The sequence below is a fragment of the Aquarana catesbeiana genome, linkage group LG11 (assembly GCF_042186555.1).
Source record: "Aquarana catesbeiana isolate 2022-GZ linkage group LG11, ASM4218655v1, whole genome shotgun sequence".
NCBI classification, from domain to species: domain Eukaryota; kingdom Metazoa; phylum Chordata; class Amphibia; order Anura; family Ranidae; genus Aquarana; species Aquarana catesbeiana.
The window spans coordinates 264,337,758-264,365,154 of record NC_133334.1 but is presented as its reverse complement, the minus strand read 5'-3'; the positions used below and the strand labels follow the sequence as shown (position 1 = coordinate 264,365,154).

The window sequence follows — 27,397 nt, the reverse complement described above, 5'->3', positions numbered from 1 at the left end:
GCTAGCCACCGTGGCTTTTCTTCTTGCACAGGGTTCTTCCAGATATGCCCCGTGCTGCATACTAAACTCTCCCAGCCGCATGCGGGCCGTGGGTTGGACACCCCTGATCTAGGCCTTTCCCAGCCTGACTGTCTCTGGCCCAACCACAACTGATGAAAAGGAAATCAAATAAAGTAAATTTAATGAATTCATTTGATTTTATTTTTATCAATTGTGGAGGCTCAGCATTGCACGTGGGCATTTTGCATGCAATTGCAGCCTGCCTAGAAATATCCACTCCTCCCAGACTAATACCCACCAACAAGGCATCTTGATGTTTGTAAAACCCATCCCAAGAGCCCGCCCCTTGCTTGCATCAGGACTGAGGGCTCTTGAGAGGAGTACTGAGGCCGGGTGTAGTGATGTTTTCAGGAAGCTATGTACAGCACCCTGCTGGCCCTTCCCACCAGCCATGATCTGTATAGTATAGTATAGAGAGAAGCTCAGAGACCCAGTGATTACATACCTTAAAATAAAGTATGTAATGAAAATGGAAAGGCTTTGTTTAACCACTTGAGCCCTTGAAGATTTTACCCCCTTCCTGACCAGAGCACTTTTTGTGATTCGGCACTGCGACAATTGCGCGGTCGTGCGACGTTGCACCCAAACAAAATTCCCACAAATAGAGCTTTCTTTTGGTGGTATTTAATCACCTCTGCGGTTTTTTATTTTTTGTGCTATAAACAAAAAAAGAGCGTCAATTTTGAAAAAAAACACAATATTTTGTACTTTTTGCTATAATAAATATCCCCATATTATTATTTTTTTTTTTTAAAGCTATTTTTTTCTCAGTTTATGCCGATATGTAATCTACATATTTTTGGTAAAAAAAACGCAATAAGCGTATATTGATTGGTTTGCACAAAAGTTAGTGTCTACAAAATAGGAGATAGATTTATAGCATTTTTATTTATTTTATTTTTTTTTACTAGTAATGGCAGCGGCGATCTGCAATTTTTGTCCTGACTGCAACATTATAGCGGACACATCGGACAATTTTGACACATTTTTGGGACCATTGGCATTAATACAGCGATCAGTGCTATAAAAATGCATTGATTACTGTAAAAATGTCACTGGCAGTGAAGGGGTTAACACTAGGGGGCAATCAAGGGGTTAATTGTGTTCCCTAATGTGTGTTCTAACTGAAGGGGGAGGGGACTGACTAGGGGAGATGACAGAACGTCTGTTCATACTTTGTATGAACAGACGCTCTGTCACATTTCTCCCCTCAGAGAACCGGGATCTCTGTGTTTACACACAGAGATCCCGGTTCTCGCCATGTTACGAGCGATCGCGGGAGCCCGGCGGTCATCGAAACTGCCGGGCACTTGCATCGGCGGCGGTGCGCACGCGCCCCAAGTGGCCGCCTTAGGAGCCGACGTAACATGACGGCTATCCGCCTGCCCGTGCCATTTTGTCGGAGTATAACTGCGGCGGCTGGTCGGCAAAAGGTTAAAAATAGGATTTTTTAAAACGGCTTACCTGTAAAATCCTTTTCTTTCGAAGGACATCACGGGACACAGAGCCACAGTAATTACTGATGGGTTATATAGGTATCACTGGTGATTGGACACTGGCACACCCTATCAGGAAGTTCAACCCCCTATATAATCCCTCCCCCTTGCAGGGATACCTCAGTTTTTTGTAGCCAAGCAATATAGTGTATTAGAAGAGGGGCGGGACCTCTGTGTCCCGTGATGTCCTTCGAAAGAAAAGGATTTTACAGGTAAGCTGTTTTAAAAAATCCTATTTTCTTTCTCGAACATCACGGGACACAGAGCCACAGTAATTACTGATGGGATGTCCCAGAGCAATGCTACCTGAGGGGGGGGAACCACGACCAAGTAGGGTGCAATCAGACCTGAGACCCCTGTACCGCTGCCTGCACTACACCCAAAGGCGATATCCTCATGCCTTCTCACATCCACCTGATAGAATCTGGTGAATGTATGAACTGAAGACCAGGTTGCAGCCTTGCAGATTTGAGCCATAGAGGCCTGGTGATGCACTGCCCAAGAAGCACCAATAGCCCTTGTGGAATGTGCCCTGATCTGAAACGGAGGAATCTTCTGTTTCAAACCGTAAGCTTGAATGATCAACTGTCGAATCCATTTAGAAATGGTAGCTTTTGACGCTGCCTGTCCTCTATTGGGACCCTCTGGCAGCACAAACAAAACATCCGTCTTGCGGATCTGAGCAGTTGCCCCTAGATAGGCCTTAACTGCTCTTACTACATCCAACGAATGTAGAGATCTCTCTTCCGGGGAACAGGGATCTGGAAAAAAGGAAGGTAGAACAATGTCTTGGTTTAAATGAAAATCAGAAACCACCTTCGGTAAAAAACTAGGATGAGCACGTAGTACCACTCTATCCTTGTGTATAATCAAATAAGGCTTCTTACAGGAAAGAGCTGCTAATTCTGATACTCTTCTAGCAGAAGAGATGGCCACCAGAAAAATTAATTTCCTTGTCAACAAGACCAAAGGAATCTGACTTATTGGTTCAAAAGGCCGTTTCTGTAACACAGCCAGGACCAAATTCAAGTCCCAGGGGTTTAGGGGCGCTTTAACCGGAGGATTAAGACGCATCACCCCCTGCATAAAGTTTCGGACCAAAGAATGCGAAGCAAGTGGCCGCTGAAATAATACTGATAAAGCAGAGACCTGGCCCTTGATGGTACTCAAGGCCAGCTTCATCTCTAATCCCATCTGTAGAAAATCAAGGATTCTCTACCTATGACATATTTCCTGGGATGCCAACCTCTGGATTCACACCAGGTTATATAAGCCTTCCAGACTCTATGATAAATCATCCTGGAAGCTGGCTTCCTTGCATTAATCAAGGTAGATATGACAGGACCTGAGAGCCCACGACTCTTCAGAACGTGGGTCTCAATAGCCAAACCGTCAAATTTAGCGTTTGTAAGGCAGGATGGAACACTGGACCTTGAGATAACAGGTCTGGGCGTACCGGTAGGGTCCACGGGGAACCCACCGTCATCCTTACTATTTCTGCATACCAAGTCCTTCTGGGCCAAGCGGGGGCCACCAGAAGTACCGACTTCCTTTCCTGCCTGATCCTGCGAAGGAGTCGTGGTAATAGCAGAATAGGCGGGAATGCGTAAATCAGTGAGAACCGATGCCACGGAATCACCAACGCATCCGTCCCGCATGCAAGAGGATCTTTTGTCCTTGCCACAAATCTGTCTATCTTTTTGTTGAATCGGGATGCAAAGAGATCTACATCTGGAACCCCCCATCTTTGGCATATGGCCCAAAAGACGTCGGGATGCAGAGACCATTCCCCTGGAAGTAACTGCTGGCGACTTAGATAGTCCGCCTGCCAATTCTCTATTCCCGGGATGAAAACTGCCGATATGCATGGCACATGCATCTCTGCCAAGACTAAGATCTGGTTCACCTCTTTTTGAGCAGCTCGGCTCCGGGTGCCTCCCTGATGATTGACATAAGCCACTGCTGTGGCATTGTCGGACTGGATCCTGACCGGACAACCCTGTAGCCTGATAGTCCAGGCCTTTAGAGCTAGATGTATCGCCCGGATCTCCAGAATGTTGATGGGTAAGGTCCTCTCTGTCTTGGACCATACCCCTTGGACCGCAGCCTGTTCCAGAACTGCTCCCCAACCTGACAGACTGGCATCTGTTGTTACCACCGTCCAGGTAACCGGTAGAAAGGATTTCCCCTTCTGCAGGTTTTCGGGTATGAGCCACCAATTGAGGCTCTGACGCACCGCATGCGACAGGTGCATCGGAAAGTCTAATGCCTGAACCTTCTTGTTCCAGGTCGACAGAATACTGTGTTGCAGCATTCTTGAGTGAAACTGAGCATAGGGAACTGCTTCGAATGAAGACACCATCTTCCCTAGTAGCCTCATACAAAGGCGGACTGAGGGACCCTTCTTGGTCTTTACTGTCAGAATCAGCTCTCTCAAAGCAGTGATCTTTGCCTGGGGTAGAAATATTTTCTCCTGGCTTGTATCTATAATCAGACCTAAATACTCCAGACTTCTTACTGGTTTTAGGAAAGACTTTTCTAAGTTGAGGCTCCAACCCAGGTGTTCTAGATACCTGACCGTGGTCCTCAAGTTTCCATTCAAAGAGGCTACCGACCGGTCTATCAAGAGCAGGTCGTCTAGGTATGCTATGACAGCTATACCCTGAGCCCTTAATCTGGCCAGAGGAGGAGCCAAGATCTTTGTGAACACTCGAGGTGCAGTGGCTATCCCGAAAGGCAGAGCCACAAACTGGAAATGGCGCCCTCCTACCTCGAAGCGCAGAAACTTCTGATGAGCAGAAAAAATGGGCACATGCAGATATGCATCTCTGATGTCTATTGATGCCAGAAATTCTCCTCCCTGCAGGGTGGGAACTACTGTTCGAATTGATTCCATGCGGAAGGATTGAATCCTTAGGAATCTGTTCAGATCCCTTAAGTCCAAAATGGGCCTGACATCCCCATTTGGCTTTTGGACCGTAAAAAGGTTGGAATAGAAGCCCAATCCCTGGTCCTTTGCGGGAACTATCATAATGACCTCCTGCGACAAAAGTCGCTCTAACGCTAGAAGGAGCGACTGCTTCTTCTCTGGGTCTCTGGGAACATTTGATCTGAGGAACCGAGGAGAAGGGAATTCCTGAAACTCCAGCTTGTACCCTAAGGTTACCGTGGAGATTACCCATCTGTCCTGGAAGTCCTCGTGCCAGAGCTCTGAGAACTGTCGCAGTCTTCCCCCCACTCGAGTGAGCGGGGGCGCCCCCTCATGCAGAGGTCTTAGTGTTTTGCCTAGTAGGCTTCTTTCCCCAGGACTTCTTTTGTCCCTGGGGTTGACTCTTGTCTCTGGACCCCGATGGAGGCGGCCGTCGAGACTGCCTGGAGGCTGAAGCCCCCGGCGCTGGGGAAAGAGTCCGTTTGAAAGAGGGACGCTTACTCTTCTTCTTGACAGGTAAGAGAGTGCTTTTCCCACAAGAGATTCTCTTGATATAGTTATCCAAGTCCTCTCCAAACAACCTTGCACCACGAAATGGAAACCCAGCCAGTAACTTCTTACATGGTGCTTCGGCTGACCAATTTTTCAACCATAGGATTCTACGTATATGCACCAACCCCAGTGAAAGATGGGAGGTTTGCACGATAAAATCTCTAATGGCGTCAACCACAAAGCATAAGGCCGCTGGAAGGTTAGCAAACCCCTGGGCCTGCTGTTCAGGTAATACTTTGATGACCTGCTTAACATGGTCTCTTAAGTATTGACAGACTCCAATCGCTGCTACTGCAGGTTGGGCCACTGATCCTGCTAAGGAGAAAACATCCTTCAATAGGGATTCCATCCTCTTAACTACAGGATCCCTGAGCATCTGAGCATTGTCTACAGGACAAGTCAGGCTATTATTTACGGAGGAAATGGCGGCATCAATAGCCGGTATTCCCCACATTTTAATAAACTTTTCTTCCATCGGATAAAGTGTTGAAAACTTTCTCGGCGGAAAAAAACGTTTGTCTGGGTGATCCCACTCAGAATAAATGAGCTTTTCAAGTAAAGTATGAACAGGAAAAGCATGTGCTGCTTGGAAAGGTTTCAGTGACCCCAAAGCAGAAGAGGATTCCTTAGCAGTTTCAGGTATGGGCAACTTAAATGTGGAGCGGACCAATCCAGTGAGGATCTGCACTAAGACTTTCTCCTCTTGGGAAGTCGCAGAGGGTCCCTCTCCACCTGATTCCCCCAAAGAGGAATCATCCGTCCCATCCCGATCCTCTGAAAGGGATTCATCTTCTTTATCCCAGAGCTCCTCTGTCTGAGGGTCTTGGGGAACAGAGGAAAGCCTAGTGCGTTTTCTTCCACTGAGTGAAGACGTAATCACGGCCATTAATCTTTCCTCTAGACCATTAATGGTTGAGGAAAAAACCTCTTGTGTAATATATACAGGGGCTGAAGTGCCAGAGGCAGGTGTAGCCCCTGGCCCATCTTTAGGGGGGGAGGATGCTGCCGACAGGGGGCCCTCAGAACCTGAACGAGATCCCCTAGTGTCTCTGGTTCCTGGGGTGCTTGAACCTCTTCTACCCATAGTGCAAAGCAACAAGGTGTGAGGTATACAAATGAACACTGCCCGCTGAGCGATGTAGTCTGGCTAAAAGCCTTGCTACCCAATGCTCAGTCTGGTGTTACTTCAGTAAATGCTGCCTAGGAGAATGCCTGTGTCCCACCTTACATGCGACCGTCAGCTCTGTGTCTCTCAGAAGGATGAGTGCACCTGCACAGAGTGCCTTTAATGGCCTGCAGCTGGCCTGAGTGGGAGTCTAAGCACTCTGTGCTGACGTCCCGCCCCCTCCTCTACCGCCCCCCCCCCTCGAGTTTTGAAAAAAACGAGCGCTTCCCGCACTGCCGACTCTCCTGTCATGCTTCTGGAGAAAGGCTGGGGATGGGGGTGGGGGAAGGAGGGAGGCTGGTAACAAGATCTGCCTGAATGGCTATCTTCAGAGATGGTGGCCATTAGGCCGCAGAGCCCGGGTGGTATAACCACTTTCTAGACCCCTGTGGCCCCTCTCTAGCCTGGGGGGAACATTCAAACATGAGAAATCCCCCCTTCCACCTTACCTGTTTGCAGCCTGCTTGAGACGCTGGGACATAATCAGCGATTACAACACCTGAGACAGACAGTCAGCATGTGCAGGTTTGTGCTCTTGGCAGCCCCCGGTGGTCACAATAGGCATAGCATGCATTTACCTTAAAGGAGAAAAGCCACTAGAACTCAAAAATTCTGTGGAATCTCCTCTTACCTTATCCAGCCGCAGGGTGCTGTTTACACAGACCCAATCTTCACCTCTCACGGTGGGCTCCGTTTGAAAAAACCGTCAGAGACTGGGGCCCCCTACGAATAGGGGGATCCAACAGTTCTGGGACCGTAAAATACCTCGCCAGAAATTAGGAAGTTTAAAGCCATTTTCTGATCTGCGGGGTCCAGCTCACTAAAAAGAGAAGCATTACGGGTAAAATCTTTGAATGGATCCGGTTCACCTGGCTTGCCCCAGTATAGGATCTTAGGATATTCCCTTTGGAGCTCAGCACAGGACATCTTTACACGTCCATCACCTAAGACTGAGGTATCCCTGCAAGGGGGAGGGATTATATAGGGGGTTGAACTTCCTGATAGGGTGTGCCAGTGTCCAATCACCAGCGATACCTATATAACCCATCAGTAATTACTGTGGCTCTGTGTCCCGTGATGTTCGAGAAAGAAAATGTCATTGGCGTGTTGTTGAGGGGAAGGAGGAACCAGAGAAGGAAAAATAAGTAGATTGAACTTTATAGAGAAAGGCAAAAGGAAGTTACCCCAGCTCCACTGCTAATCTAGAAGTTCATAGACTGGAGTCCGGTGCTCAAGCCAGGACGTTCAGCTCTTGAATAAAAGTACTTTATGGGCCTCCGTCGTCTGTTTACATCCGTTAATTTACCCGTTTTTACATCCATTTTTGCATCCGTTTTGATCTGTTTACAGCAGTTTCTGTGGCTTTGATGACATTACCCAGAAAGCATTGTTCCTCCCATGCTGCATTGCAGTTTTCAGTGAGGGACTTGTCCTTGTTGTGTCCTTCCTTTGCCCTTTGTTGTGTGATATCTGCATTGTGCGATGGATTCCAACAATTTTTGGGACAGCATGACATTGTTTGTTTGTCATATTTGCCTATGTGTGGAGAAAGGAGAGCAAGAAAAAGCAGATTGTGACTAGGAGCTGCTCCTGGGAGACTTCTCTGGCCATGGTTCTCCTTGGGGATGTACTTCCAATGTACTTCCTATTGTCTAACTACTGCCCAGGTCATAGGTTGAGTTCAGATAAACAAAAAAAAAAAGAATTTCTTCAAAACGGATCTTAACGCATCGGACGTTGGCGGACATTGTCAGTTAATCTCCTTTTTTACAAATCTCGACGTAGCCTTGTACGTTACAAAAAAAAAAAACGGATAAAATCGGAAGCAGAGGTTAATGGATGGTCATCCGTTTGCCCATAGGAATGCATTGTTGTCTGTTGACGGATGGAAGAAAAACGGATAGACGGTCCGTCCGTGTGAAAGGGGCCTATTGCTGCAAAGTCTAGAGCAGGGGTCTCAAACTGGCGGCCCTCCAGCTGTTGCAAAACTACAAGTCCCATGAGGCATTGCAAGGCTGACCGTTAAAAGCATGACTCCCACAGGCAGAGGCATTATGGGACTTGTAGTTCCGCAACAGATGGAGGGCCACCAGTTTGAGACCCCTGGTCTAGAGTATATTCTGACGTGTTTTGGCTATAGAGCCTTCAACAAAGCCTACAAAATGATTAAAAAACTTTATATAATGTATAGTAACAAATCCTCTATACACAGGGGCAGTAGCCTCACTAATTAAGAACAATTAAGTCCATTAAAAACACATGGAGAAAAGACAACTGCACAGAAAAATACAAATAGAAAAGGACATACACTGAACAACATATTATATGTCATACAGGGCAATATAGCAGTATATTATTTATTGAATAATAATAACTCAAAAATTGACATTAGACAAAAATTTATGTCCATCCCATTATTCAAGCCATGGGATTTCCCTAAGAGGAGGAGGCACAGATCGTATCCTGCTTAATTACGAGGTGTGGTGGAAACCTATCCTCAATACTAGAAAACCCCTAGGATTTTTTTTATACTATATTTATCAGTTTTTAAAGCCTTTTTGCTTTGATGAAGGATCTGTAGCTGAAACACGTCAGCATATATGCTGTACCTTGCAGTAATAAAGTACTTTTATTCAAGAGCACGCCGAGTCGCCAGCCCTCCTGTTCAGAGATTGAACTTTAGCTTTTAAAGGATAAGTTCACTTTTTAAAAAATAAATAAAATGATGCATGGTTTGCAAGTATCAAGACGTGTTATAGATTATATTATATATATATATATATATATATATATATATATATATATATATATATATATAGAGAGAGAGAGAGAGAGAGAGAGAGAGAGAGAGAGAGAGAGAGAGAGAGAGAGAGAGAGAGAGAGAGAGAGAGAGAGAGAGAGAGAGAGAGAGAGAGAGAGAGAGAGAGAGAGAGAGAGAGAGAGAGAGATCTCTTTATATTTATATATATATATATATATATATATATATATATATATATATACACTATTATTTATTTTATTTTTTTAGGACCCTGGAAAGCATTGCACCAGTGATCAGCATATCTCCTGCAGACTGTCTGTGTGAGCTGTCTGCCCCATATATCGTATAGCCAGGCAGTTTCACAATGACAGGAAGACTGTATGAACTACTACAACGCCTTGGTAGTTCATTGAGAATTACTCAATGGTACTTGTAGTTCATTCCATACACAGAACTCTGTGAATGAATGACACGGCCATGTGAGTGGAGCCCTGCACAACCGTGCCCTTTTCAAAAAGTGACAGCTAGTACAGGGAACTTTTCCTCGTACTGCTGTCACAGGGGAGAGAGGACAGCAGGGAGCGGCTGCAGCAGTGGGAACATGTTACTTGTCCTACCCTAAAAATGGGTGTAACGTTCCCAAAGGTTAACTTCTTTTTAAACGTTGCAAAAAAAGATGTGTTGGTTGTGTTATAGGCCTGTGTCACAAATGATTTTGTCACTGGTGACACTTTACAGCAGGCTTGTTACTATTCCTAAGACCCCTTTCACACTGAAGGTGCTTTACAAGCGGTTTAGCGCTAACAAATAGCGTCCGTAAAATGCCTGTGAACTGCCTCCCCAGTGTGAAAGCCCGAGTGCTTTCACACTGGGGCAGTGCGCTTGCAGGATGGAAAAAAAAAGTCCTTTTAAGCAGTGTGTTTGGGGCGGTGCAGGAGCGGTGTATACACCGCTCCTGCACCACCCCTGCCATTGAAATCATGGGGCAGCGCTTTTAACCCCTTCTTTGGGGTTAAAAGCGCCCCACTCCTGCTTGCACAGTGCCGGTAAAGCGCCGCTTGTTTTACCACAAGCGCAGGACGGTCTTCAGTGTGAAGGGGGTCTATAAGGGCCATGTCAGAGGGGGATTCTGTCACTGTTGATGTGATTGTACTTGGAGAACAACATCCCCTAAAGTTGCTCCCTCCCTAGACCAGAACACTATGGAATCTTGCTAGCAAGGACTGACATGTCACTGGCTTGCCTAGTGAAGGAATGACTCCATAGGAAAAGGTTAGTGGCCATCTTCAGACTATGTATTGCATTAATGCACCTATGTTACGGTGACCCATTTGACCCATTTTGAATAGGTCAGCAGTGCACCCTAGCACAAATTAAAAAAAAAACAGACATGACACTTTTTGAACACAACGCACAGCATGGGCATTGTGAGGCAGTACAGTGCAGGTGCTAGTGCGATAGTGCATTGGGGTGCCGTTCTAAATCAATGACACCACACTGTGATTTGTGCATTACTGCAACGCGACAGTGAAGTGGGCTGTTAACGATTCTGTCACTGGCGAGTTGCACGCAGCAGGATTGCTCGTCTGATGCTAGCAAGGAAGCCATAACAATGTAAGATTGATTTAGAGTTGAAAATGGTTGAACATGGGAAAAAAAAACAAAAAAAAAAAAAACATGCAACCATGACACAACAATAATGAAGTGCAACAACAAGTCAGCTCGATGGCTTCACTGTTTGGCTGAACTTACATGCTCTTTATCCCGAAAGACAAACTGCAGCATGCATGTATTTTTTTCTTTTTCAAAGATTTTATTAAAGGTAACACAGCGGTGTACAGCCATTAACAAAGCGTGTGAGCAATTACAATTCAATACACTCTGTTGTCTTAAGAAAATGTATTTTAGTAGTTGTATTACATGTAGATTTGGTGATGAAACAGACTAGGTGATTGCCTAGAACTCATTAAGGCTAAAGAAACACATGGAGATTCCTCGACCTAATGGGGAAGGTGATATACACAAAGAGCTCCAAAGTACCCTACTCGGAGTAGCATGCATATTATTTATTTATTTTTTTTTTTTAACAAAACACTGCACTGATGCTGTGTGATCCATCTCCTCACTGGCTTTGTTTTTTGTTTTTTTTTGCACTTTAGATCCACTTTGATTGGGCTACCCAAAGTGAAGAGAGACAAATATTCTGTGTTCAACTTCTTGACTATTCCTGAACCACAGCCATCGACGACCTGTGCAGCGATACCAGAGAAAGCCCCAGAGATCTCGGACAACAGTAAGATCATAACATGGCACAGTTTAAAAATCCAATATGTGTGCTTACAATTTTCAGTATCCTGTAGTTATCACAACCAGGGCCATCTTTAATATTGATTGGACCCTGGCCAAACATTTTTCTTGGCTCCCCCGCTCTGAGACATACAGTAATTAGCAGCTAGATTCAAAATGAGTTTACTGCAGCAGATCGGGCAGCAATTGTGATTGGTTGCTAGAGGTTACAGCACATCAATACCGCTCACTGGTTAGTTGCGAGAGGTTATTGCACATCCTTACCACTCACTTATTGGTTTCTAGAGGTTACTGCAAATCATTATTGCTCACAGATTGGTTGCCAGAGGTTACAGCACATCAATACCGCTTATTGATTAGTTGCTAGAGGTTACAGCACATTATTTTCTGCTCCAGTGATTGGTAGCTAGAGGGTTCGGCACCTCTTTACCATTCACTGATTGGTTGCTAGAGGTTACTGCATATCATTACTGCTCACTGATTGGTTGCTCGAGGTTACAGGACATCATTACTGTTCACTTATTGGTTGCTAGAGGTTACTGCACATCATTCCATGTGCATTAAATTGTGGGTGTGGCCAAACTGCACTAACATGCTCCTATGGGGTGCGCTATGTGCGGGATTGAGGGGTGCGCTACATAAGGAGTGCATAGTTAAAAGGTGCGCTGTGTCCAGAGTTCAGGGGTGATCTTTGTACGGGGTGCAGGGTTGAGGGGGGTGCGCTACATACAGAGTGCAGGGTTGAGGGGTGCCCCCCCAGATTTCAGTTTAGAACTCACCACCCCAAGTACAAGGCTCTCCTCCCCCCTCAAATTACAGTTCAGAGCTTCCCTGCATCCAAAATTCTACTTATAGCATGTCTGTGCAGCCTGCTGTTTCACAAGCAGCTGCAGCCTGTGCAGATTCCCAACCCCCTCCCTCCCCTGTTTTCATAGCGATCAGTGTGTACCGGAAGGAATGTAAACAACCGCCGGGAGAGGAGCGCTGTCACTTGTAAATACAGAAACAGCGCTTCTGTATTTTACAAGTGACAGTAGCGAGCAGCCAGCATGTGACCAGCGCTGGAGGTGGGGGAGCTCAGACAGGCAGCAGAATAGGCTTAAGGGGTAGCTGCTTTGGGCCCCACAACAATGACAGGACCCTGCGCAGCTGCCCCTTTTGCCCCGCGTTAAAGACGGCCCTGACTACAACAGTGGATGGTGACCTTTAATTCCGTTGGTGATGCTACTACGTTTTTCTATCTGCCATGGTACAGCGGGTCATGGCAGCTTTAAGCTATGAGAGGATCCACAACAAAAATTACAGTGGTGGGGCCGGCAGTAGGGTGTTGAGCGAAAACTCCAGAAGTGTTATTTTAAATACAGGATTTGCCTTGCTTCATTGTGGATGAGCTTGAATGTCTCACGCCTTCTCTTTTAGCTCTCTTGTATATAAATTAAATACAAATTCGGCAGGGATGTTGGGAACCCAGCAGGTGTGCAGATCCAGGTCCAGAGATGGTGGGAGCCCATCATAATGGCAAACTAGTGTACCGACCCCGAGATTTTACCAACAGAATACCCGAAAGCTAGGGGAGATTGTTGCATGGGTTAATATTTATCCAAAACCAGAAAAAAATAGGAGTAGGGAGGGGTCAGTGTGCCTTTCTATAGCCAATTGGGTCTTTTTTTAAATTTTTTGCCTTCTGTGCCCTGTTTCCAGAGATTTCACTTTACTTCCTGAAAAAATTTGAAAGAAAAACCTTGTGAGCTGCTTTTAACCTTGTGATATGACAAACATTATAAAAATATTATAGTGCAAAAAATAACCTTATATATCCATCACATAGGTCCCTAAAATATCCTTATCTGTCTCTCTTTTTGTGGGGAAAAAAACAAATCCACTTGTATGTTGGTGACAACACAATGAAGCAAACTCTTAGTGCACATCCAACTCCATGTCACTCCTATGGTTCCTGTGCTTCCTCCATCAGATGTGCCCTCACCTTATATCCTATAAAATCGTGCCTTGTTTATAAATATTCCTCTGGATCTCGCCTTCCTTATGGATGCTGCTTGCAAGCTCCTGTCAGAGTGGTGACATGTAAAGCAATCAAAGCTATGCGAGAGTGCTTTATTTTGACCATACAACATATATGCACTCACATTTAAAACCCTTTAACCAGGCATGTGTGTAAAATAGTTTGTGTGGAGACGAGTCTTTCACCTGGCTGCTGGTTCTGCAGTTTCGGCCGCCAGTGCAACCTCCGTCCGTATCGCATAGACTTTTCTTTCCTCATTCCACGTTTGTCAGCCTCTCATGTCCTGATTGCTATCAATCTATCCAATGAGACCCCGAGACAGTGTCTGGAGCTGCTGGTCTCGTTCTTGTCGCTGGAAAGATCAGATTCAGGTAAGTAAAAGGGGGGGCTCTGGGGGGGGGGGGGGGGTGCTGCACCACAAAAGGTTTTTCGCTTTATGCATAGAATGCATTAAGGTGAAAAACCTCAAGACTTTACAACTCCTTTGAATTGTATTACCTGTTTGTTGACTAGACACGGGGTTGTGCAGCCCTCTGGTGTTCAAACACAAGATTACATCCATTGACAGTGAAATGTTGTGGGAATTCTACAACATTGCAGAACAGTGGCCCAATATCTGATATCTTTTCATGAACCCCTTATGATTCAGTCTGTCAAATCAAAAGTAGTTCAATTGCTCACATGTTTGCTGAATTGCTGTTTTACTTTCATCTTCAGTGACCTTGTTTCTATATAAAGAGAAGTAGAAGATCTTTTCAATAAAGCTTTAGCCTATTTGATGTCTTTGCTGCATTACAGGGTCTCCCTAGGGCCCCAACATAGCCTCCCCTAGGTTTGCACTACTCTCACGGACAAGCACAGGTAGCAAAATTTCCCCCCCAATCACCAGAAGTATCCTGGGATAGCGATGTCATGCATCTGGAAGGCTTTTGGTCTATGTAGAACACATTGCAGGTGCCCCTGTACAAATCATTAGTAAGACCTCATCTGGATTATGCAGTTCAGTTTTGGTCACCAGTTCTCAAAAAGGATATCGGGGAACTGGAGAAAGTGCAGAGAAGAGCAACCAAACTGATGAGAGGCATGGAGGAGATCAGCTATGAGGAAAGATTAGAGGAACTAAATGTATTCTCTACGTCTGGAGGAAAAGTGATCTCATCTCCAAATACGGAAAGGTTTCTTCACAGTAAGAGCTGTGAAAATGTGGAATAGACTCCCTCCAGAGGTGGTTCTGGCCAGCTCAGTAGATTGCTTTAAGAAAGGCCTGGATACTTTCCTAAATGTACATAATATATAACTGGGTATTGACATTTATAGCTAAAGTTGATCCAGGGTATATCCGATTGCCTCTCGGGGATCAGGGAGGAATTTTTTTGCTCTGCTGGAGCAAATTTTTGTCATGCTTTGCTGGGGTTTTTTTTTTTTTTTTGCCATCAACTGTGGGTATAGGATTGTGTGTGTGTATGTATGTATGTATATGTATGTATGTATGTATGTATATATAATATATATATATATATATATATATATATATATATATATATATATATAAAATATATTATCGTGTGTGTATATAATCCTTTTGAGTTCATTTTTTTCCCTCATTAATGGTCTGAATACTTTCCCCACAGTGTCCCCACTGTGTGTGTGTGTGTGTGTGTATCTATATGCTACACTGCTTTTTTTTTTTTTTTTTTTTTCCCTTTTTTATTGGTTGAACTAGATGGACTACTATGTAACATAGCTGCGTCATCAGGAGGCCAGCTACTAGGACCAGGAAGAGGCTCCTGATGATATCACAAACAAGATAGTGACATGGGGACCCTGCATGTGGTGGGTTATCAAAAATATAACCTCCTACACGCAGGTGTTGTGCCTTTAAAAATGGAAAGGACTCTCCTCTTGGCTAATCTGTGCAGTAAACCTTCAAATCATCTTGATTCCCTCTCAGGACTATGGGTATCCTTAGACAAACTAGAAAATAACAAAAGTTTGGGCGCACCGACCTAGTGTATTACCATAACTCCAGTTTTTTATTAGAGGAGGGCTCTGAGGAAGAGGGCTTAACCCTCGAATCATGGTAGTGGTTCCTGGATGCTATGAAGTCTTCCCATGTTGTCAGCGGACTATAGTGGATTTGGAGGCAGTCTCATCAGTTTTTCTAGATATGCTTGTGCATGACATGCGTTTGTGAATATTTGTTTATTTCTCTAATAAAATTGAGGTATGGTAATGCGTTATGTTGGTGCACATTCTTTTGTTGTCATTTGGTGGGTTATAGCTGGACAACACTGGAATTATGGCGTGAGTGACCTTATAGCTCAGCACAGTGGACAAGGTAGGAAAGGGTCAAAATGAACCCCAAAGGGTTAAAGTTCCTCCTTTATAGATAGTCGATGTGGACACGTATGCACGGTATGAGAACTGTGTAAAGGATTATGTGACATAATCCCAGCACATGTATCCAGGTGTTGACTGCCTGATGTTCACAATGTGTGCCCCCCGATCTGCACTTCAGAGAAGCGGCTTGGAGATGGATACAGCAGTGGTCAATATGTATCTGTAAGGGTAAAAATGTTAAAGTTCAACTAATAGAGTGAATCTATAGAAAAAACATCAGAAAACTTGTGGGTTTTAATACTACTTAAACATATATTTCAGAGCCGAAGAAGTCCTCCAGGTGGGACGTGTCCTCCACAGAGAAGAAGAAAGACCCTCTGACAACGTTCCTCAGCCAGGCTCGCAGCCAGAGCGAGGAAAAGGAAGAAGGGAAGGAGAAGAGAGCGCCGCCTCCTGTCTCAGCGGCTACCTCCAGCCAGGTGTGAATCCTGGTGTCTTTTTTCTATTTATAAAGAAAAAAAAAATCATATGATCAGGCAGCTTTTTATAGCCATTTATGGGATAATCTGCTTATTTTTTTATAAGATGGTGATACAAAAACAGGCAGTAGAAAGTTCTAAAGGCTATGTCCACTTAGAACTGATATTTCAGTATTGGTTGATGGTTAGGATTTAAATCTAACCTCCGGCCTGCCCTTCAGTCTTGTACCGTTGTACTGGCTCTTCTCCTGTAAAGATATGGCTTTCTGATTTCACTGCAGACTGTGAGCTTCTCATAAAGTGCATTAGAAGCTCCTGCAAGCCAAATGGAGCCCACCTCTTTTCCTGGCTGGAGAATTTCCAGCATTATCTAGGCCTTTTCTTCCCCAGCCAGACTCTCCTTGGCCCGCCCCTTGCATTCATCAAATTTCACTTCTTTCTATCGTGGAGGCTCAACCTCACATGTGGGTGAACTATTCCCAAGAGCCAGCCCACTGCTTGCATCAGGGCTGAGGGCTCTTTAGAGGAGTACAGAGGTCAGGGTGCTGTGATCTTTTCAGGAAACTATGTACAGTACCCTGATGATATCATAAACAAGATAGTGACATGGGGACCCTGCATGTGGTGGGTTATCAAAAATATAACCTCCTACATTCAGGTAGACTCTCCTCTTTGCTATTCTGTGCGGTAAACCTTCAAATCATCTTGATTCCCTCTCAGGACTATGGCTATCCTTAGACAAACTAGAAAATAACAAAAGTCTGGGCGCAGCGACCTAGTGTATTACCATAACTCCAGTTTTTTATTAGAGGAGGGCTCTGAGGAAGAGGGCTTAACCCTCGAATCTCGTTTATCTCGTTTAAAATACACCTATGATAACAATTATAGACCCTTCATTTTTTTGTAAGTGGGCAAACTTAAAAAAATCTGCAGAAGATCAAATAATAATTTTCCCCACTGCTATACACTGCGGCTGATCTGTCGCTGTCGAATTTATACATAAATAAAGCTCAGATTCTTATACAGGTTTGTTGTCACTGACATTGATTATATCCTTTGGGTCCTCCAGAGCCAGGTAGATCAGGATGCAGAAGAAGAAGAAGAGGAGACCAGACCTCCAATAGATTTATTTAAAGCCATATTTGCTGATTCCTCTGAGAAGTCATCATCGGAAGAGGAGAGTGATGAGGAGGATTCTTCATTGCCCAGGGAAGAGATTGAAGACATCAGGCCAGAGACAGCACCACCCTCTATAGTAAGAGGTCAGGCTCTGTTCTGTTATTGCTTTCTGGTTTTTAGAGTCTCTACTTCAAAGAATTGAGAAACATTTTGATAATTTAATTACATTTTTTTTTTTTAATCAAAAAGCTTATTACTGTGCAGATGATAAATCATATGGTATAGTGTAAATGCAAATTACTTAGGTGTGAAGTAGCTTAAGGGCTTGTTCACACTAGGTTTGCTCTCTGAAGAGCATTTGACAGATGGTGAGGAGGCCTCCTCTCTGCCTGCTTTAACCTCTTGAACGCCCCACTAACGCGCTGCAGCAGCATGCATTGCACGCAATTGTAAGGGTGCTTGCAAAACTTCCCCATTCGCTTGAATGTGTTGTTGGGTATAATTCCTGCTAGGCATGTGTACATCCCCTGGCTGCTGCCTCTGCAGCTTAATGGGAGTAGTGGTTGGGGAGCTGCAAAAGCACTGCTCATCCGTGAGGTTCTACTGCTCCTCAACCACTAGTGTGAACGAGCCCTAAAATTGTATGTTAAATTATTTAATCTTTGTCAGAATTTATTAGCAGTGCGAAAGCCTTTTTTTTTTTTTTTTTTTTCTTCTTTTTGATGCATGGTCACATTCTCCAGACCAGTTTTCTCCAAACTATGACCCGTGGGCCGGATGTGGTCCTTTGTTTTCCTTTATCCAGCCCTTGGAGCATTATTCCTCCTATTGACGCCAACAAAGTGGTATTATTCTTCCCATTGACATCAACAATTGGGCACTTTACCCACTAATACCAATGATGAGGCACTATTCCTTCCACTAATGCCAACAATTGGGCACTATTCCTCCAACTAAGGCCAACAATTGGGCACTATTCCTCCAACTAAGGCCAACAATTGGGCACTATTCCTCCAACTAAGGCCAACAATTGGGCACTATTCCTCCAACTAAGGCCAACAATTGGGTACCATTCCTCCCACTAAGGCCAACAATTGGGTACCATTCCTCCCGCTAAGGCCAACAATTGGGTACTGTTCCTCCCACTAAGGCCAACAATTGGGTACTGTTCCTCCCACTAAGGCCAACAATTGGGTACTGTTCCTCCCACTAAGGCCAACAATTGGGTACTGTTCCTCCCACTAAGGCCAACAATTGGGTACTGTTCCTCCCACTAAGGCCAACAATTGGGTACTGTTCCTCCCACTAAGGCCAACAATTGGGTACTGTTCCTCCCACTAAGGCCAACAATTGGGTACTGTTCCTCCCACTAAGGCCAACAATTGGGTACTGTTCCTCCCACTAAGGCCAACAATTGGGTACTGTTCCTCCCACTAAGGCCAACAATTGGGTACTGTTCCTCCCACTAAGGCCAACAATTGGGTACTGTTCCTCCCACTAAGGCCAACAATTGGGTACTGTTCCTCCCACTAAGGCCAACAATTGGGTACTGTTCCTCCCACTAAGGCCAACAATTGGGTACTGTTCCTCCCACTAAGGCCAACAATTGGGTACTGTTCCTCCCACTAAGGCCAACAATTGGGTACTGTTCCTCCCACTAAGGCCAACAATTGGGTACTGTTCCTCCCACTAAGGCCAACAATTGGGTACTGTTCCTCCCACTAAGGCCAACAATTGGGTACTGTTCCTCCCACTAAGGCCAACAATTGGGTACTGTTCCTCCCACTAAGGCCAACAATTGGGCACTGTTCCTTCCACTAAGGCCAACAATTGGGCACTATTCCTTCTACTAAGGCCAACAATTGGGTACTATTCCTTTTCACTAAAACCAATGATGGGGCATTTTCTACAGCCCGGCCCACCTAAAATCTGAAGGACAGTAAACTGGCCTCTCCCCAAGGAACATAGCATTATTCTCAGAAGTTCTAATAAACTACTATGATCCTTTATTGGATTGGTGAAGTGTAGATTTGCCTCATTGGCCTCCTATGATCCCTCTGTATAGTAATGTGTATTTTAATTTGCAGAGCCGAAACTGGAGGTTCATCAGCCTATTCCTCCCACAGTGACAGACGGTCCGGATAAGATGAATGCTGAGGAAGAATTTGGTCCCAGGCTTCCTCCTGCACTTCCTTCTGGTGAGATTTCATAATGATACTGTTGGCTAGAACCTCATACAGGGATACAGTGATCAAGAGGAAATAAAGTCTCAGTGTCTAGGAGACCAGGCACTGGTGCCAAAAAAGGCATTATTTGGGGAGGAGAAAAAAATACACTGCTTTGATGTTACTACCTGGAGGCTCTGGTGATGTCACCAGAGTGATGGTGAGGTGCCCAAGGAATGTGATATTGGGCCCCTTGCTGTTCCTTCGGTCTTAGATAAAAAGGATGGTAGCATCACGGCAAGTAAAGGTACAGATTTCTTGGTTCTGCGTTCACTTATTGAGAACATTTTGGTGTGTGTTTGCTGAAAATGGCAGAAGGAAGCTTATACTGCAGTTCAGCTTTAAAGTTGTTTTCAAAGGCAGAAGGTTTTTTTTTTTTCCTTCATGCATTCTTTGCATTAAGGTAAAAAACCTGTGCACAGTAGCCCCCTAATACCTACTTGAGCCCCATTAAGATCCAGCGATGTGCACGAGAGCCTTGGCTCTCCGGGGACTCTCCCTCCTTATTGGCTGAGACAGCAGTGGTAGCCATTGGCTCCCGCTGCTGTCAATCACAGCCAATGAGAGAGAGGGGCGGGATCGAGCCAGGGCTCTGTGTGTGAGCACAGAGCAGCGGCTTAGGAGCCAGCCTGCTTAGGTACCCCTATAGCAAGCTACTTGCTGTGATGCACTCCAGAGGAGGGAAGGGCCAGGAGCGCTGGCAGGGAACCTGAGAACAGCAAAAAAGACTCTCTCCTCCTTTTTTGACCTTCAAAGTGATATTAAAAGCATATATACACACATAAATATATAAATTATATTATACACAAACCTGGTATACTTACCTGCTCTGTGCACTGGTATTGCACAGAGCAGGTAAGTAATACCATGTTTGTTTTTTATATATTAAAAAATAGTTTTTAATATCACTTTGAAGGTCTAAAAAGGAGGAAGGTTTTACTATATGTGAACTAAACCATAAATCTGATCATAGAAGACCACTTTTTTCCTGTTTTTCTTTCACCACAGCGACCCCTCGGATTACCTGTGACTCTCCCTCACTCAGTCGGGATGACTCCTTAAAGAAGTCGAAGCAGAAGAGACATAAAGAAAAGCACAGACTGAAAAAAGAGCACAAACACAAGAAGGAGAAGGTGAGACAGGTCATGGTGAGGAAATACATCCATAAGTTTCATGTAGACATTGTCATTGGTGGTCCTAATGAGTCACAATTGAAGTGCAGACTTCTTTTATTTGTTCAAGTGGACCTGTCTGTAATGTTACAATTGTGCATGAATACATTCCTAACCGGTCACCATATACAACAGTATCCTTATTCAAAAAAGTCCTTGAGTTTCAGTCCTGTGACTTTGTCTAGACTGAAATAATGCCATCAGTCTGCTGCAGGTAGACAAAGGCATTTCCACAGTCTCCTCCTTCCACAGATCAAACTGCAACATTGCAATAATTATTTAACCGGTGACAAGAGGCTGATCTTTGTCAGACATTTGTGAACACCGCCAATAACTGCTCAGGCTTCAGGATTTACATCAGGGTATTATTGCCAAGCTGGCTTCTCACTCAGTCCAGGGAGATGTTGTTGTGTTTTTTGTTTAGCTAGAGTGCAGCTTTAACCTCCAGGTTTTAGCACACTTGTCTTAAAACGTCTTCTTTTTTGTTTTCTGTGTCTAATTCAGAAGAAAAAGCACAAGAAGCAAAAGCACAAAAGCAAACATAAAAATAAAAAAGAAAATAATGACAGCACAGACTCTGAAGAAAGCAGCGTGGATCTTAGTGACACAGAAGAAGCAGCCAAGATTACACCCAGGGAGCTTCTGAAGAGGTAGGTGGAAAGCCATAGACTCTTAGAGGACATGTTCTTAGATAGCTAAAATTGATGTTTCAAAGCCAAATGTTGGGATCCCGTTCCTCAGGTGGATCTCTATGTTTTGGGTTGAACAGATGGAGCTGGAGAATACAGCCACGGGATGACAAAAGTTAAAGTGGAACTAAACCCTTCAGTGTAATTGTTTCCCAAAACCGTTCCATTCAAGGCATGCTGTGACTGATAACGGTCACATTTACTTTTACTCTCAGCCAAACTGTCATGTCATCAAATGGTTGGTGTCTTAAAGCGGGGTCCACCTATCGTTTTTTTTTTTTTTTTTTGAGTTCATTCACAAACTTTTTTTCTCAGCATTACATACTCACATATTGTGTGTAATATGTCCGCCTGTGTCAGATTTCGTCGGAAAGAATAACTTATATTATTCACTGCAGGCGGTTTCCATCTTCATTGTGGGCATTTGAAGCCCACAAGCATTTATTTCCTGGATGTGGTGAATGCTGTGCTCCCAGCATTCACCGCTCATACCCGCACATGCTCAGTGGCATCCTGGGAAGCCTGAGACTAGCTCCCAGGAGTCTGGGAGAGGCTAGAAACACGCCTACTCCCACGGGAGGAGAACCAGGAAGTGCAAAGAAGAATAGAAAAATAAAAGGTAATTATGGCGATTTAAATTTTTTTAAACGGCATGTCAGCATCTAGGCAAGGAAGAGAATACATACAGATATTGTTCAAAATTTGGGTGGAACCCCGCTTTAACTGATCACTGAGCAGCACCATAGCAACTGCAGATCAAAATGAGGATAAAATGGCAACTTCCTTGGCTGAAAAGGATAGTAGGGTTTAGTTCTGCTTTGATTTAATACTTTTTTTTTTTTTAATATTGTGCAATATCCTTTTTTATATAAAGGTTGATTTTTTTTTTTTTTGCTTTCAATTCTTTAAAGGGTACGTTCGGCTTTCCTAACATACTATACTCGTATCCAGGGTGTAACCTGTTACTGAATGAGCAGCCCCCATTGCGACAGCGAGTTGGATCTTCTCCTCCCACCCGGCCGCGTCATTCATTCACAGAGTTCTGTGAATGGGAGAACTACAACCACCATCAGCTATTGCTGATGAGCTCTAGGTGGTTCATTGATGCTTCCTGTCATTTGGTAACTGCCTGGCTGTACAAGATGCGGGCAGAGGACTGCAGGAGTCTTGCATTGCACCCGCGATCAGAAGATTGCGTGTGCAATGCTTTTTTTTTTTTAACGTGTGTGTGTGTGTGTGTGTGTGTGTGTGTGTATATAATGTATGTATGTATGTGTGTGTGTGTGTGTGTGTGTATATATATATATATATATATATATATATATATATATATATATATATATATATTATATAATATAAAATTTTGTATATGTATTTTTAATCTTCACCCTTCTCCCTTTTTTTTTTTTTTGCGGGGGTTTTACTAGTTTTTCCAAAAATGGACCTATTACACAGAACACTATTTATAACGTCCTAAATATGACATTTGGCAAATATTCACTGCAGGACAATCTTCCAGATACATGTGTTGATTCACCACCATTCCTTGTAATAGAAATTGGCTGCAGATCCAAGATCCTGGTATAATAACTACTTGTTCCCAAGGCCATTTATATATTATTTTGTGTGTGTGTGTGTGTGTGTGTGTGTGTATGTATATGTGTGTGTGTGTATATATATATATATATATATATATATATATATATATATATATATATATATATATATATATATATATATATATATATATATATTCTCCTATCTCTCCTAAGTACTGAAAGTGGTTAAAACCAAAACCAATTTAAAGAATCGCAACCTGTTAAGTTCTCATTTTACATGAGCAAAGCTGCTACTGTTACGTTTTCTTAAAAAGATGGCCTGTATGTAAAAAATATTCAAGTAGTAGTGTCCTCACTCATCCCCCTTACACTTAACTAAGCCCTCACTTGATCTAGAGCTGTGCCCATCTGCAGCAGCTCTCTCCCCTCACTTCCTGCTCTCATGGGCTTTGCTGAGGCAGTGGTAGCCATTGGCTTCTGCTGCTTTAAATCAAAGCCGAGGAGGAGGAAGAGGATTGTGAGGTATTGAAATACCACTAAACATATCCTCCTCCTGAGGAGAAGGATTATGAGGAGGAGGAGGAGTTTAGTGGTATTTCAATGACTGTAGTGCTGCATTTATTTACAGTATATATAATATTGTAAACCTACAAAACCCACCATACATTCCTTTTTAATGGGAGGATCATCTATGACGGTTTTACTCTCTGAGACTTGGAATAATAAATTCCAGAACTTACACACAGTCTCGTTTTCATTTCTTTACAGGCTAAAAAATCTTCCGATCCCTCATTAGTGACCGCGGTGGATTCTACAGCTGATGTCTGGTGTCAATGAATTCCCAGCCCATAAATTTTACTGTATATATTTATATTTATGTAGATACAAATGTGCCATGTACAGGTGTATATTGGAAGGAAATAAAGTGTGTTTTTCAAAACTGAAGTATTTTGTGTAGACCTCAGGAGATCTGTCTCTTACACTATTTGCTGTGACACTCTTCTGAACAATATTTTATTTCTGTGTTTTTTTGTTTTGTTTTTCTGAACTGATGATCATGTAACCAGAGCTGTAGTAAGACGTTGTGAAAGGATCTCGCTCTTTTCCCATTTCGGAATGTTAGGAGGTGTTCGGAGACAATTCAAGAGCTTATACAGGCATTAATGGAGAGTGCAGGTAACATACAGTTCAATAATTAGATTTAATAAGCGCCACTGCTGTCTACCATGTCTGTTAAAAGCCTTTAATGACCAGAGCTCATTGATGCCTTAATGTTCAGGCCAAATTTTTTGCCTGGTTCACACCTGCTGGGTTGAACGAAAAAATACTGACAGCTCCGGTCGTAGCCGCTGTACTAACGATCTGACATTAGTACAGCGATCTCCCCCACTGAGCAAAACAGTCGGCTTCTGTCGGACCAGGTGCCTTACACACGGGCCGAATGTCAGCCAGTTTTTATTGAACCGGCCAATGTCTCCCTAAAGAGCTTCCCCCGAGGTGGGGGTCTATTGAGTAGCTTGCCCCCCTGGATGGTGTATAGGACTTGGTAGGATGGATGTAGCATCCTCTCTAATATGACATGTCTGGGTGTTACAAACCTCCCTTCTATAGGGGGTCTAAGATGGTCATCCTCTACTTTGGGGGATTGTGAAGAACTTTCCTTGTCCAACCCAGGAACGCACAATACCACCAGGGAGGCTCAGAACCAACCTCGCCCACTCTTGGGACCACCCATACCAGAGATTCCATATTTTATGGGTTACCCTTCCCATGCTCCAGGATCATTCTCTCAGACTTTCAAGGGAGAAAATTACTCGGACTATCCCCTTACACATTAGGGAACTGGGTAAAACAGCCCCTTTCCACCCTATGGACCTGCAACACCAAACAAATATCATATCTGGCCTCCAAAGGTCTACATTTTTCTTTGATGTCTTCTCCTCCTCCCTCCAATTTAATAAAAGGCCCTAACCCACCCTGGGGATCTACAATGCCTAGAATGTCCATATATCTGGACTTCACAGTTTTCTATATCTACATGCAAGGACCTCCCCACAAGTCTCCTGGGGTCTAAATGATTCTGCTGGTCTTCAGCGGAAGCTGCAGAAACACCAATATAATATGGAAGGGAGGACCAATTTCACAGCCTCACTTTCTAATGACTCAGGAGCTTCCTTCGAGCCTTAAAAGGTCTGAATATCTCTGATGGCCTCACCCCACCTCAGGTGAAGCTGCAGAACCAACCTCACCTACTCCACGGATCTCCAACGCTTCCAAATGCCATATATCAGCGGAGGCATGCACATTTCACAGCCTTCCTTTCTCACACTCCAGGACCTTTAGAAGATCCACTGGAACCATCCACATTGTGTGGGGCAGTTGGTGAAGCATGGAAATGAAAGGTTGTTAATGCTGGCACCCCATTCACGGCATCACCAGATTTTGGAAGGGTGCAGGAGGATAAGTGTGGTTCAGAGGAGGGAGGGGGACATTGGGGTAGTTTACAGACCTTTTGCAGCAAGGGACAATGGAATATGTATATCACATAGGCAAGCACTATTTATTATGATTGTGTTACAATGTGTGGTACGGTGACTGACTTCTCTTGCATTGTAGCGTGGTGGTTGAAGTGCCTCAAATTGCACAAGTGTGAATGGGCCATAAATCAACGCATGATGAAGAAGTGGTCAAGGCCAGGATTCATTCTGTCACCTGGAGCAGCAGAGGGCGGAATAATGACTCAGGCTGTAGTAAATCAGCAGTTTGATTGTTTACTACAGTACTCCTGTAAAGCTTGGCCTAGTTGTGTCCCCCATTGTGTTGATAAAACACAATTTTTATTATTTAGTTCTAATGTGACACTGGTCTTGGCTCCACCCCTCGGCTATCCTCCTATCATCTGTCTGAGTTTCTGTGAGGAAATCTGTGGTTCTCCATGGAAACCCTGCTCCAGACATCCCAACCTGCACAAACTCATTTCAGGGAGGTGGCAACCTCATTTCAGGAAGGTGGTGCTTCGCGCCCGCAAACGCACCAGCCCCACCCCCCACCCTCCGCGGCAAAATATTATTTAAATCCCTTTCTTTTTTTTTTTTTTTTTTTTTTAAAGCCAGTGGCGTGCAAAACACACCTCAAAAACTTCCACCCGGTGCCAAAAAAAAGTGCCCACACATAGAGAGTGAAACACAAAAACGTGCAACGGGTGTACAGAGTCCTCCACTAGGGAAGGACCTTACCCTGATCCCCCGGGGCGTTAGGCTCCAGACAGGGACTGAGGTACTCAGACAAAGGGTCCATCCGGCCGAAACCAGGCGGACCCCCACAACTGGAAGGACTGCCGAAGCAGACCAACCCAAGTACAGTGGGGCTCTCCCGAAGAGAGACCCCTCAAAGGAGAGGGCGAACCAAGCCAAAAGGCCTATGTCCACCCCCTCCCAAGACTTTCAGAGTAGGCCCGAGGACCCACACCCTACTCGCCACACAGTGACAAAACGTGTATACAAAGACAACCAAAAAAAAGACAAAAAGGTGACAAACAGGGGTAAAAGAAAGAGTGGGGAAGATAGTGAGATGGGAGAGTGAAAGTGGCCATTGTGCTATACAATGGCCGGCCCTCCGGCCAGGCATAAAAATTTCCCCTGGTCCTGGCCAAAAGGCCCGGCCCAAGAGGCAGGTGCGAAAAACGTGTGTTGTGGTGAAGTGACCATGGTGCCATAAAATCAAGTGCTTTCACACCGTGACTATACGGCACCCCTGAACTGCCACTTCAGGGGCACATTCACCACTGGCTTTTCGAAAAAGCCCTGACCACCCAGCCCAGACCACAGCAGACCCCACCACAGACAGGAAGGATATGGAGATCAGGAAGCCGGAAAGAGCCCTTTACCATCAGGCTCTGCCGTCGCTCCCATCACTCCTCCTAATTACATTCGGGAAGTACTTGCCACTCCCTCCCCCCCTTGCAAGGCAGGAGTAAGCGTTCTCTCCCAAATAACTGTCTGGAGCTAGATCCGCCCCAATCCAGGCCAGAAGACCAGGGTCCTGACCCTCTGGTTCAGACCCCGTGGTTCTCCATCCCCATCAGAAGGCTTCCTTTTCGGCTACAAACCGCTCCAGGTCACCTTCACTCCAGCAGGTTTTGCATAGCAACCGCAATCCCATCTCTATTTCGCCATAGATCAGGGACGGAAGCAAGCGCCACCTCCTGGAAACTGATAAGAATAGATACTACACTTGATCTTCACCAAAAGGCCGAGAAGCAATTAGCAATAATCACGCCTCAGTTGAACCTCATTGGCTATGATACTGCCACTGCGCAAAGCTATTTAAATCCCTTTCTAAATATTTTTTTGCAGTGCTTCTGGGGAAGGGGGTGGGGGTTTTTGGCAGTGGATGGTGTTGGTCGTCTTTTTACTTTTAATAATTGATTTTTTAACAGTTAATTTGTTTTAAATTTTTTTCACAGTGCTTTTTTTTTTTTATTTTATTTTTTACACTTTTTCATTTTTTTAGAATTTTTTTTTA

General features: G+C 44.4%; 1 protein-coding gene and 1 pseudogene across 2 annotated transcripts in view; one reads left to right on the top strand and one right to left on the bottom strand.

Annotated features, from left to right (window-relative positions):
• The window catches only part of GPATCH1 (G-patch domain containing 1), a 57,498-nt gene extending 33,685 nt beyond the window's left edge, over positions 1-23,813 (top strand). The window contains exons 14-20 of one of the 2 annotated variants that reach the window (XM_073605783.1): positions 11,123-11,256; positions 15,952-16,109; positions 17,179-17,371; positions 19,316-19,426; positions 20,462-20,586; positions 21,133-21,275; positions 23,642-23,813. In XM_073605783.1, the coding sequence (XP_073461884.1) occupies positions 11,123-11,256; positions 15,952-16,109; positions 17,179-17,371; positions 19,316-19,426; positions 20,462-20,586; positions 21,133-21,275; positions 23,642-23,669 (892 nt within the window). In that variant the 3' untranslated portion in view covers positions 23,670-23,813. Of the gene's footprint in view, positions 1-11,122; positions 11,257-15,951; positions 16,110-17,178; positions 17,372-19,315; positions 19,427-20,461; positions 20,587-21,129; positions 21,276-23,641 lie in introns of both variants that reach the window. The other variant, XM_073605782.1, reaches the window with a different exon arrangement.
• Positions 23,814-27,131: 3,318 nt separating this feature from the next.
• LOC141113067 (U4 spliceosomal RNA) lies at positions 27,132-27,196 on the bottom strand (annotated as a pseudogene).
• Between the last annotated feature and the right edge of the window lie 201 nt (positions 27,197-27,397).